We start from the raw sequence: 12,580 nt of genomic DNA, 5'->3' as shown, positions 1-12,580 counted from the left end.
ACATACTTGATTATTTATAGGTGTTTCCTCTTGAGCTGATTGGTAAATGGTGTAATCACTAATGATGAACTGGCCATGTTAATTATCCATGCATGCTCCTCCCGAAATTGGTTTATGAAACATCACTTATTCATAAATCAGTTGAAAATTACATGGACAGACAAGCTTACATTGTGAAGCGATCTGGATCTGCGATTTGTCTCATTTTATAAATCAAATAACATTGCTGAAAAATTGATGCTAAATGAATACAATAGCACTGCACAAAACTGTGCAGCGCCAAAAGTCGCAATAATGGTAATCAGTATTCAATTCCCTTATATTTACGTATGGTAGACCGTTTACTACAAACCCGATTCCAAAAAAGTTGGGACACTGTACAAATTGTGAGTAAAAAAGGAATGGAATAATTTGCAAATCTCATAAACTTATATTTTATTCACAATAGAATATAGATAACATATCAAATGTTGAAAGTGAGACATTTTGAAATGTCATGCCAAATATTGGCTCATTTTGGATTTCATGAGAGCTACACATTCCAAAAAAGTTGGGACAGGTTGCAATAAGAAGCCGGAAAAGTTAAATGTACATATAAGGAACATCTGGAGGACAAATTTGCAACTTATTAGGTCAATTGGCAACATGATTGGGTATAAAAAGAGCCTCTCAGAGTGGCAGTGTCTCTCAGAAGTCAAGATGGGCAGAGGATCACCAATTCCCCCAATGCTGCGGCGAAAAATATTGGAGCAATATCAGAAAGGAGTTCCTCAGAGAAAAATTGCAAAGAGTGTGAAGTTATTATCATCTACAGTGCATAATATCATCCAAAGATTCAGAGAATCTGGAACAATCTCTGTGCGTAATGTTCAAGGCCGGAAAACCATACTGGATGCCCGTGATCTTCGGGCCCTTAGACGGCACTGCATCACATACAGGAATGCTACTGTAATGAAAATCACAACATGGGCTCAGGAATACTTCCAGAAAACATTGTCGGTGAACACAATCCACCGTGCCATTCGCCGTTGCCAGCTAAAACTCTATAGGTCAAAAAAGAAGCCATATCTAAATATGATCCAGAAGCGCAGGCGTTTTCTCTGAGCCAAGGCTCATTTAAAATGGACTGTGGCAAAGTGAAAAACTGTTCTGTGGTCAGACGAATCAAAATTTGGGACTGGGGCGCCATGTCATCCGGACTAAAGAGGACAAGGACAACCCAAGTTGTTATCAGCGCTCAGTTCAGAAGCCTGCATCTCTGATGGTATGGGGTTGCATGAGTGCGTGTGGCATGGGCAGCTTACACATCTGGAAAGGCACCATCAATGCTGAAAGGTATATCCAAGTTCTAGAACAACATATGCTCCCATCCAGACGTCGTCTCTTTCAGGGAAGACCTTGCATTTTCCAACATGACAATGCCAGACCACATACTGCATCAATTGCAACATCATGGCTGCGTAGAAAAAGGATCTGGGTACTGAAATGGCCAGCCTGCAGTCCAGATCTTTCACCCATAGAAAACATTTGGTGCATCATAAAGAGGAAGATGCGACCAAGATGACCTAAGACAGTTGAGCAACTAGAAGCCTGTACTAGACAAGAATGGGACAACATTCCTATTCCTAAACTTGAGCAACTTGTCTCCTCAGTCCCCAGACGTTTGCAGACTGTTATAAAAAGAAGAGGGGATGCCACACAGTGGTAAACATGGCCTTCTCCCAACTTTTCTGAGAAGTGTTGATGCCATGAAATTTAAAATCAACTTTTTTTTCGCTTAAAATTATACATTTTCTCAGTTTAAACATTTGATATGTCATCTACAGTATGTTGTATTTTGAATAAAATATTGAAATTTGAAACTTCCACATCATTTGAAGTGAAGATAATGGGTAGACGCTCAGTCTATGCTAATTCTGGGTTTATCACCAGGTTCACTCAGGTGTGTCGGCCAGAACACCACTTAAGGCAAAATATTCCAGAGTATGAAATGAAGAGCGGAGAGATAATTCTTATTATTCTGTTTATTCCTTAAACATTCAAGTATGAGTGAGGTTAAAGGTGAGTGTAATTTCGAGTGTGGTTTCTATAAAGAGAGAACAAATATGTAACCCAGTTAGGGTTATTATTTTGAGTTAATAACAGAATGGGTTAATGATGGATAAAATAAGCAAGTTATTATTGAGTAAATAATATCTAAATGCATGAGAAGGGTTAATTTGGAATACATAAGATGGGAGTACATAATTTATGCTTATGTACATGTGTTATTTTGTGTTTCAGTTGAGAACTACATTTTAAAGCACTGTTTCTTTAAGAAATACGGTGATTCTTAAAGTTTGTATGTAATGCACTTGCAGAAAATGTGCTTTTGCCTAGCAAGTTAGTATTATTTTTTGCTGATAGGTTGTTGTTTTGTTTGTTCCCACCCTCACGTGTGAGAGTGTGATTCTGATTGGACGAGATGAAAAAAAGGTGAACAGAGAGGGACGCACGAGAGTGTTGTTCAGAGGGTGGAGAAGAAAATGTACATGTAAACGCTGGATAAGTCGTTGAAACTTACATTTCTTCATATCGGAGAGTCTAAGGACATTCATGAAAGTGTATGCACGTTACTCTGCACGAGTATAAGCCGGTTTTCTTTTGTAGTGTTGAGTTCAGTCGTTATTGTGAGAATACACGATAGATAATCGGACATTCAGGTACACTGGACTGCATTAAAGTTTATTTTGTTTCATCTAACGAGTCTTGCTGGATCAACAAAGACCCAGATAGCATTCTAAATCCCCGAGTGATTTAGAATACCTCTGGCGCCGTGGGACGTGATCAGCTCAACAGCGTCATGTGAGAGAGAGAGAGAGAGAGAGAGAGAGAGAGAGCGCGTGTTCGAGCTTCGGAGGAGTCTAACGAGAACGCTGAGTAATCAAGGAATTCAGGTGATCTTATTTAATTTTATTTGCTCATTAGAGTGAAGTGGCCATTTGTTGTTTCAAGGCCTCAACGATCTCTAGCAACGTCCAGGCCTGCAACGGGGAGGGGTTGGGACTTGTGAGGTGTGTATGTATGTGCGCGCACGTGTCTATGTGAGTGGCCACTCAAACGTTAAAACTGGTACTGTTTCAACTATTGTTTGTGAAACGAGTATTTATTGATATTATGTTTATTTGAGATATTAAGGAAGTGTTGAACTGTCATAATTGGTTATTTAAAGTGATTGCATATTTTCTTCAAAGGGAAAAAAAGACACAAGACAAGTGTATGGTTTAATTTGAAGTTTATTGAACATTTGACATTTAAACATATATTTTCACATTTATTTATTTTGTTTTACTGTGTATAAATAAACCTAAAGGTTAATTTTGTTATACTTACCCATTTGTGTTGATTGAAGTCATTATACAGTGACATTTCCTAGCTGACATAGGGGAGGATAGCATTAGTGCATAGTCGAGAGACACTTTAAGAACCCGGTGCGCTGCTCTGGTTATAATCAGAGCATAGGGGCGCTACACAATTTGGGGGCTCGTCCGGGATCATTATTCTCTCCCTAAAATCCTGAATATTAAGATTAAGCATTCAGTAGAAGAAAAGGGGACTTACTGACTATTCTTTCAAAGAATCAAAATGGCGTTCAAGAGTGATTCACTTTTGTCTGTTGAACTTTCAAACTGGTGCAAGGAAGCTGTAATTGAGGAAAGCCATGCTATCATGTTAATGGGAGTACCTGCAACAACTGATGTGGCATGTATAGAAGAAGCTGTCGAAACTATAAAAGCAGTAGGCAGAGTGAGAGTTAGAGACTCTAAAAAGGGACAAAGCCCAGATACTGTGTTGATATTGTGTGAATGCCGTGAAGTAATAGATCCTACCCGCATTCCAGCTGAGTTGCTAAGAGCCGAAGGGGGAGAGACGTGGAGGGTCATTGTAGCACCTGTTGATGTACCTGCATTCGGGTTTTCTGAGAAATTGGCAAAATTTCTGCATCAGGAAGGAAAATCCATGACTGACTTGGAATCTTTATTCCATTCAACCAGTTCCAGTGCTGGTTCACCCGAGTCCATTATACGTGCAGTCGGGGACCTCCTGGAAAAAACAAAGCCTTCTGGAGACTCAAATGCTTATAGGCGATTGCGTATGTTTTCTGGTACTATTCCTACCCCGTCGGGAGAAGAAAATCTTGAGAATTGGATGGAACAGGCCAGATTAATGACAGCTGAATGTGAGTGTTCGGAAAAAGAAAAGCGGCGACGGATAATGGAGAGTTTGAAAGGCCCTGCTCTTGACATAGTGAAGGCGGTAAGGTTTTCAAGTCCTGAGGCTAGTGCTTCACAGTACCTTGAGGCTCTAGAAAATACCTTTGGAACCTCTGAATCAGGGGAAGACCTTTACTTTGCTTTTAGGTTACTGAGACAATTCCCTAGAGAATCTCTGTCTGACTTCCTGAGACGAATAGAGAAATCATTGACAAAGGTGGTGCAAAAAGGCGGGTTGATGTCTCACATGATGGATAAGGCGAGGATTGAACAGCTAATCAGAGGTGCTGCTTTCGACTCAGACCTGATGTTATTACAGCTGAGGCTACGAGAACGGAAAGACCACCCTCCGACTTTCTTGGAGTTATTGAATGAGTTGAAGACAGCTGAAGAGAATGAACTTGCACGTCGTAGAATCGGAACGTCAGTGAAATCAATAAATCTGAAAACCGATGATAATCCGGAATCGGAAGTAGTAAAGCAACTCCGAGCTGAACTGCAGGAGCTAAAAGCCAATATGAGAGATGATTCAGCTAAAGTTCCTGTTGCATCCATGAGGATAGATACTAAAGAAAAACTGGAAAAACAAAGAGTGGATACTCATGGGGAGTCTGAAGTGAAAGAGTTAAAGAAACAAATTCACAAGTTGAATAAACAATTAGAGGTGATGAGTATCAGTTCAACTGCTAATGCTGTTCAAACTAAAACTAGGCTGGATTACAGAGCAATGCCTTCGCGACACAATGAGAAACAGATGAAGCCTAAGGAGGATTTCTTCTGTTACCGTTGCGGGGAAGATGGACATATAGCCACTAAGTGTAACGCACCAGAGAATACTGGCAAAGTTATAAAAAAGCTGGTGAGATCCCCTCCGAAGGGCTAAAACAGAAGGGAGCAGAGCAAAGGAAGACCCTGCTGCTTCTCGTGGTCCAGATTGTTTCTCCAAGAAGGGACTAACTGATGTCAGAGAGAAGGAATGTGTGCCTATGGGTCTAGTGGGACCAGTCTCAACCATTTCAGCGGAATTGAATGGATGTCCATGCAGTGCTTTACTTGACAGTGGTTCTCAAGTTACCATTGTTTTTGAACAGTGGCATGCCAAGTACTTACCACAGATTCCCATTCAACCTTTGACTGGATTGTCTATCTGGGGACTAAGTGCCTGTAACTATCCATATAAGGGATACATTCTAGTGGATGTATCATTTCCTGAGTCACTTATTGGAGTGAAAGAAACAGTACCTGTCTTAGCATTGGTGTGTCCAGAACCACAAGGTCCTCAACAGGTTCCTGTAATCATTGGAACCAATGCAAGTTTTTTTCAAAGACTGATTTCACTTGGCAAGGAGTCAGGAGTATCGGATTCTGCACATTCTCTAAGAATTCAGTCAACTGTTTCAATACCTTGCGTCCAGCATAAGAAATGGAAAGAGGAAGTGACCGACTCAGTTGAAGGGATTGTTACATGGATGGGACCTGGATTCCTAACAATACCTCAGAAGGGTGAAAAGTATGCTGACTGTAAAGTTGGACTCAAGGAACAGGTGAGAGAAGATATTCTCCTAGTAGAAGCCACGGATGAGAACTTATTACCTGCTGGAGTATTTGTCCCATCGTCTGTCCTGTATTCATCTGATATAGACGTGGATAACTTCAAATTGCTTGTGTGCAATGAGACTGCAAAAGATAAAAGCATTCCTCCAGTGACCGTGATGGCAAATGTTTTCCATACCGACATAGTTACGGTTGCGCAGGGAGATCAGACCGCTGTCAGGAAGCTGAATCCGAATATCTTTAACTTTGACGATTCTCCAATACCGCGTAATTAGGAGGAAAGATTAAGAAAAAAGCTGTCTGAGCAAGGAAACGTGTTTTCTATATCAGAATGGGATGTGGGAAAAGCAAAAGATGTGACTCATACTATCAGGCTGAATGATTGCACGCCTTTCAGGGAGAGGTCTAGGCGTATTGCCCCAGCAGACATCGATGATGTGCGCCGTCATCTGAAGGATTTGCTTGCTGCCGGTATAATAAAGGAATCAAGGAGTCCCTATGCATCACCCATAGTCATAGCTCGTAAGAAGAGTGGTGCTATTAGAATGTGCATTGATTATAGAACTCTGAATTCCAGAACCGTACCGGATCAATATACAACTCCCAGGATAGAGGACGCTCTGGATTGTTTGTCGAGGAGCAAGTGGTTTTCCGTCTTGGACTTAAGGAGTGGTTACTATCAAATTGAAATGGCTGCTGAAGATAAGGAAAAGACGGCATTCATTTGTCCTCTTGGATTCTACCAATTCGAGCGGATGCCGCAAGGGATATCTGGAGCTCCAGCAATGTTCCAACGACTGATGGAGAGGGCAGTTGGAGATATGCACTTGCTACAAGTTATAGTGTATCTAGATGATCTTATTGTTTTCGAAAGAACGCTGGAGGAGCATGAAGAAAGGTTGATGAAAGTGCTGGATCGATTGGAAGAGTTCGGGCTCAAAGTGTCTGTTGACAAGTGTCAATTTTGCCAGCCGGCTGTAAAGTATGTGGGGCATATTGTGTCTGCAGATGGCGTAACCCCAGACCCGGAAAAAGTGAAGGCTGTAAATGAATGGAAGATACCTCATGATCTAAAGTCATTGAGATCGTTTCTTGGATTCTGTGGATTCTATCGCAGATTCATTAAGAATTACTCCAAGATAGTACGGCCATTAACGGAACTGACCAAAGGGTATGCACCAGTGAGGAGTAAACAGAAAGTGGCAACTAAAGTCAAATATTACCAAGAGCTGGAACCCTTTGGAGAGCGGTGGACTGAGGAGTGTACAGAAGCCTTCCATACCATTATCCATTGTCTTACTCATACACCAGTGCTAGCCTACGCAGATCCATCTAAGCAGTACATATTGCACGTGGATGCCAGCTTACAAGGTCTGGGTGCCGTGTTAAATCAGGAGTACCCTGAGGGGTTGAGACCAATTGCATTTGCCAGTAGGAAGTTGAGTACCGCTGAGCAAGCAACGATATCCCATTCATCAGTTGGAGTTCCTGGCTCTGAAATGGGGCTGTCGTTGACAAATTCCATGACTACCTGTATGGAACAAAATTCACAGTAAGGACGGACAACAACCCCCTTACATATGTTCTATCAAGTGCAAAGCTCAATGCTACTGGACATAGGTGGTTGGCGTCCTTAGCCACTTATGATTTCAGCCTCCAGTATAAACCTGGTAGTCAGAATACGGATGCTGATGTACTGTCACGTTATCCTTTGGATGCTGGTCAGACCACAGAATGGATAGATATTCCTAGATCGGGAGTAAAAGCTATCTGTACACGTGCTACTAGTACTTATCTGTCTGATGAGTCAACTGATAGATTGGTAGACCAGCTGGGGGTCGATTCTGAAAGTATTCCTGATTTGTATGTTTGCCCAATACACTTGGGTACGAACAGTCAATCTTCATTGTCTAACTCTGATTTGAGGTTAGCGCAAGAACAAGATCCTGTCATTGGTCCAGTGATCCTAGATGTAATGAAAGGGAAACTTCCCAATGCTTCAAAGAGTTCTAATGTTTTGGAGACATTATTGAGGCAACAGGGTAAGAAGTTGGCCATTCGTCATCAGCTCTTGTACAGAGTAACAAAGAACTCTTTTGGGAAAGAGAAAGAGCAGTTAGTCTTACCGGACAAATACCGAAATGAGGTCTTGAATTCTCTTCACGATGAGTCAGGTCACCTAGGGATTGAGCGAACCACTGAATTGTGTAAAGACAGATTCTATTGGCCACATATGACTAGGGAAGTGGAGAAATATGTGAAGAATTGTGGAAGATGTATTGTGAGGAAAACTCTGCCACAAAAATCAGCCTACCTGAATCATATTACAAGTAGTGGGCCAATGGACCTTGTTTGCATTGACTTCCTGTCAATTGAACCAGATTCAAAGGGAGTTGCCAATGTTCTTGTAGTGACCGACCACTTTACCCGTTATGCGCAAGCGTATCCTGCTAGAGATCAGAAGGCATTAACGGTTGCCAAAATTTTAGTAGAGAAGTTCTTTGTACATTACGGTTTGCCTGCCAGAATTCACTCTGACCAGGGCCGTGATTTTGAGAGCCGACTAATCAAGGAGTTACTTGGAATCCTTGGGATCCGAAAGACGAGAACGTCACCCTACCATCCTCAAGGAGATCCCCAACCAGAGCGCTTCAACCGCACTCTTCTCTCCATGTTGGGTACGCTGGATACTGCCAAGAAAGAAAGGTGGAGCCAGAGTGTGAGTCAGTTAGTACATGTATATAACTGTACTAGAAGTGAAGTAACGGGATATTCTCCTTACTATCTCATGTTTGGAAGAGAAGCTCGTCTACCGATAGATGTGCACTTTGGAAATCCTGCAGATGGAAAGAGAGAAGCAAATCATCAAAAGTATGTGGAGAGGATGAAAGAGGACTTAAGACATGCATATAAGTTATCTTTGCAAAATGCACAGAAAACTCAGCAGAGGAACAAAAGACTCTATGATCAGAGAGTGAAGTTTAGAGTGCTTGAAAAAGGAGATTGTGTGCTGGTCAAGAATCTTGCAACGACTGGGAAACAAAAAAGTTACAAGATCGATGGAACTCTCTACCTTACCTTGTCCTGGAGAAGTTGCAGAATCTGCCTGTGTACAGGGTGAAGCCAAAATCAGGAACAGGAGGTGTGAGAACTTTGCACCGGGATCACTTGTTGCCAATTGGAGAAGAAGTGAGGATAAACTTACCTGCTGAAAGGGAAGAAGTTCCACGTCACATGGTGACCAGATCCAAAACTGTCAAAAGGACACAGAAAAAAGCAATAAGACATGAAGTGGACCCAGAAAGTTGTAAATGTGTGGATATAACTTCTGACAGTGACGACAGTAGTCATTGTGCATATTACCCAGTTGAACAAACAGTAGACCTTGGAACACTATCTTTTCCATCATATGAGAGGGAGAAAGTGAAGAGCCCTACTAGGTCTCAAAAGGATCCTGCTCAGGTGGAAGTGACTGGAGGAGATTTGTCACATGATGATGATGTGGAAAGTGTTTCAGCCCAGATGCTGGAGAACTTGGGGGATTCAGTTTCTGATAAAGAAGTCAATGAATCAGTGAATGTTACAAGAGAAGAAGAAGAGGGAAGAGTTGAAAATCGTCCAAAGAGGATGACAAAACCAGTTCAGAAACTAAGTTATGATGCACTTGGGAAATCTACTGATAGACCCTTAACAATCATATATAGGGGTATGGTAGTGAAAATTCAAGAGTCTTCTAAGGTGAAGAGTGCTTGCAATACATTGTGGTGTCACCCAATGGCCACATGTGAACATTGTGTTAATGTGCATCCAAACCTGAAGTCTGAAGTTATGCTACAGTTGTAGTTAAGAACCTCATGGGGACATGAGTATTTCAGTAGGGGGAGAGTGTAACCCAGTTAGGGTTATTATTTTGAGTTAATAACAGAATGGGTTAATGATGGATAAAATAAGCAAGTTATTATTGAGTAAATAATATCTAATGCATGAGAAGGGTTAATTTGGAATACATAAGATGGGAGTACATAATTTATGCTTATGTACATGTGTTATTTTGTGTTTCAGTTGAGAACTACATTTTAAAGCACTGTTTCTTTAAGAAATACGGTGATTCTTAAAGTTTGTATGTAATGCACTTGCAGAAAATGTGCTTTTGCCTAGCAAGTTAGTATTATTTTTTGCTGATAGGTTGTTGTTTTGTTTGTTCCCACCCTCACGTGTGAGAGTGTGATTCTGATTGGACGAGATGGAAAAAAAGGTGAACAGAGAGGGACGCACGAGAGTGTTGTTCAGATGGTGGAGAAGAAAATGTACATGTAAACGCTGTATAAGTCGTTGAAACTTACATTTCTTCATATCGGAGAGTCTAAGGACATTCATGAAAGTGTATGCACGTTACTCTGCACGAGTATAAGCCGGTTTTCTTTTGTAGTGTTGAGTTCAGTCGTTATTGTGAGAATACACGATAGATAATCGGACATTCAGGTACACTGGACTGCATTAAAGTTTATTTTGTTTCATCTAACGAGTCTTGCTGGATCAACAAAGACCCAGATAGCATTCTAAATCCCCGAGTGATTTAGAATACCTCTGGCGCCGTGGGACGTGATCAGCTCAACAGCGTCATGTGAGAGAGAGAGAGAGAGAGAGAGAGCGCGTGTTTCGAGCTTCGGAGGAGTCTAACGAGAACGCTGATAATCAAGGAATTCAGGTGATCTTATTTAATTTTATTTGCTCATTAGAGTGAAGTGGCCATTTGTTGTTTCACGGCCTCAACGATCTCTAGCAACGTCCAGGCCTGCAACGGGGAGGGGTTGGGACTTGCGAGGTGTGTATGTATGTGCGCGCACGTGTCTATGTGAGTGGCCACTCAAACGTTAAAACTGGTACTGTTTCAACTATTGTTTGTGAAACGAGTATTTATTGATATTATGTTTATTTGAGATATTAAGGAAGTGTTGAACTGTCATAATTGGTTATTTAAAGTGATTGCATATTTTCTTAAAAGGGAAAAAAGACACAAGACAAGTGTATGGTTTAATTTGAAGTTTATTGAACATTTGACATTTAAACACATATTTTCACATTTATTTATTTTGTTTTACTGTGTATAAATAAACCTAAAGGTTAATTTTGTTATACTTACCCATTTGTGTTGATTGAAGTCATTATACAGTGACATTTCCTAGCTGACATAGGGGAGGATAGCATTAGTGCATAGTCGAGAGACACTTTAAGAACCCGGTGCGCTGCTCTGGTTATAATCAGAGCATAGGGGCGCTACAAATACAAATGAATAAAGGAAACATATGCATACACTCATTCCTCCTTAAGCACTAATACACATTACAAACATAAAATAAACAGTAGTTAGAATATGACTATATCTTTAAACTCTAAAATGTAAGCAGAGAGAAAGGATTCAAACACTTCTCAGATTTTCTACCATGCATTACGTTATCAATTACGTAGATAGAACTTACTGTCATCTATGATATACTTTAAAGCATCAATAGCGGTCCAGATAATGATATTTAACACCACTTCATATTTTACTCAGCCACAGAGTACTTAACATTCATAACAACAAGTACTGAATAAAGTATAAACATGTCTAAACACGATGTGACCCATTTAACCCGACGTACTGAGTCAGGTGGACCGAAGCTAGAAAGTAACGTACGAACGTGGAAATAATTAACACAACGGTCGTGTAGCGACCCTTAAACTCCTAACTCTCATCCATATCGAATATCAGAAATAACAGCTGTCAAAGAAATACAATATCACGAGTAATGCAGCAGATTTACTTACCTTTCTCATTCACGCACACGCTGAGGAAAGTCACTCACAATTATAATCTAACCGACCGATGCTCTCTATCATCCTGAATACTAACTGCGTGACAACCGACTGACCATCTCTATCGTACTGCATACTACTGCGTGACGACAGATATAATATACAAACCAGCGCACGCTTTTGCTACCCTATTACAAGCACTGAATAAATGGGAGTAAAAGTAAAACATAAAGCACATTATGGTCAACTGTACTAAATAATAGCAACTCTAACATAACTTTGGGGCCTTTTCTACATCATTGCATTCTGTTTTTATTCACAATTTGTACAGTGTCCCAACTTTTTTGGAATCGGGTTTGTATTTCATGAACCTATCATAAATATTTAAGCCCAAGTGCCACCTACAGGTCTATTATGGGAAGTGTAGGCTGGCGAAATGGTGACGTGAAATGACTTATTATATTACCATTTTTGATAATTATGTAGCATTATGAAAGTGTCTTATGCTCATCAAGCCTGCATTTATCTCATCAAAAATAGGCTACAGAAAAAAAAAACATATTTAAAAAGAATATTTAAATTGTACTCAATCGAAAATAATGTTTTTATTTTTATTATTTTTTATATATATACTTATTTATCATTTATATCTGTGATGCAAAGCTGAATTTTAAGCATCATTACTCCAGTCTTCGTTGTCACATGATCCTTAAGAAATCATTCTAAAGCCCTATTGGCACGGGATTAGTACCTAATGACCTCCAGTCATTTGTAATAATTACGGAGGTTGTCTGTGATATTAATCCCGTGCAAATCGGCCATGACTGTAATATGTAGCCTAAAGTTAAAATTCCCCCGCAAATGACCTACCATATTTCGCCGAACACTGACATCCTGTGATAATATTAGTCCCGTGCGAATCGCCATCACAGTGATTTGGTCAGCATTTGGCAAGTCGTAGGCCTATATCATTT

General features: G+C 40.5%; 1 protein-coding gene and 1 long non-coding RNA gene across 2 annotated transcripts; both read left to right on the top strand.

The window, feature by feature from the left end:
- Window positions 1-2,104: 2,104 nt before the first annotated feature.
- On the top strand, window positions 2,105-6,082 carry LOC122146197 (paraneoplastic antigen Ma1 homolog). The gene is made up of 2 exons (XM_042764448.1): window positions 2,105-5,112; window positions 5,669-6,082. The coding sequence occupies exons 1-2, from the start codon at window positions 3,625-3,627 to the stop codon at window positions 6,080-6,082; spliced, it is 1,902 nt and encodes a 633-aa protein (XP_042620382.1). The 5' UTR covers window positions 2,105-3,624.
- A 2,774-nt stretch (window positions 6,083-8,856) lies between these two features.
- Window positions 8,857-10,949, top strand: LOC122146137. Its single transcript, XR_006160838.1, has 2 exons — window positions 8,857-10,431; window positions 10,547-10,949. It is a non-coding gene; the product is annotated as an uncharacterized LOC122146137 (long non-coding RNA).
- Window positions 10,950-12,580: the final 1,631 nt, after the last annotated feature.

This window comes from Cyprinus carpio, chromosome A9 (genome assembly GCF_018340385.1).
Source record: "Cyprinus carpio isolate SPL01 chromosome A9, ASM1834038v1, whole genome shotgun sequence".
Classification (NCBI taxonomy): domain Eukaryota; kingdom Metazoa; phylum Chordata; class Actinopteri; order Cypriniformes; family Cyprinidae; genus Cyprinus; species Cyprinus carpio.
The sequence above is the reverse complement of the archived record's forward strand: the minus strand, read 5'-3'. Positions and strand labels throughout refer to the sequence as shown.

Bases quoted from the DNA above. Each gene is read 5' to 3' on its own strand.
- LOC122146197 (XM_042764448.1), top strand. From the start codon at position 3,625: ATGGCGTTCAAGAGTGATTCACTTTTGTCTGTTGAACTTTCAAACTGG. The intron at 5,113-5,668 runs GTGAGATCCCCT...CCTTGCGTCCAG, and splicing joins GCAAAGTTATAAAAAAGCTG to CATAAGAAATGGAAAGAGGA.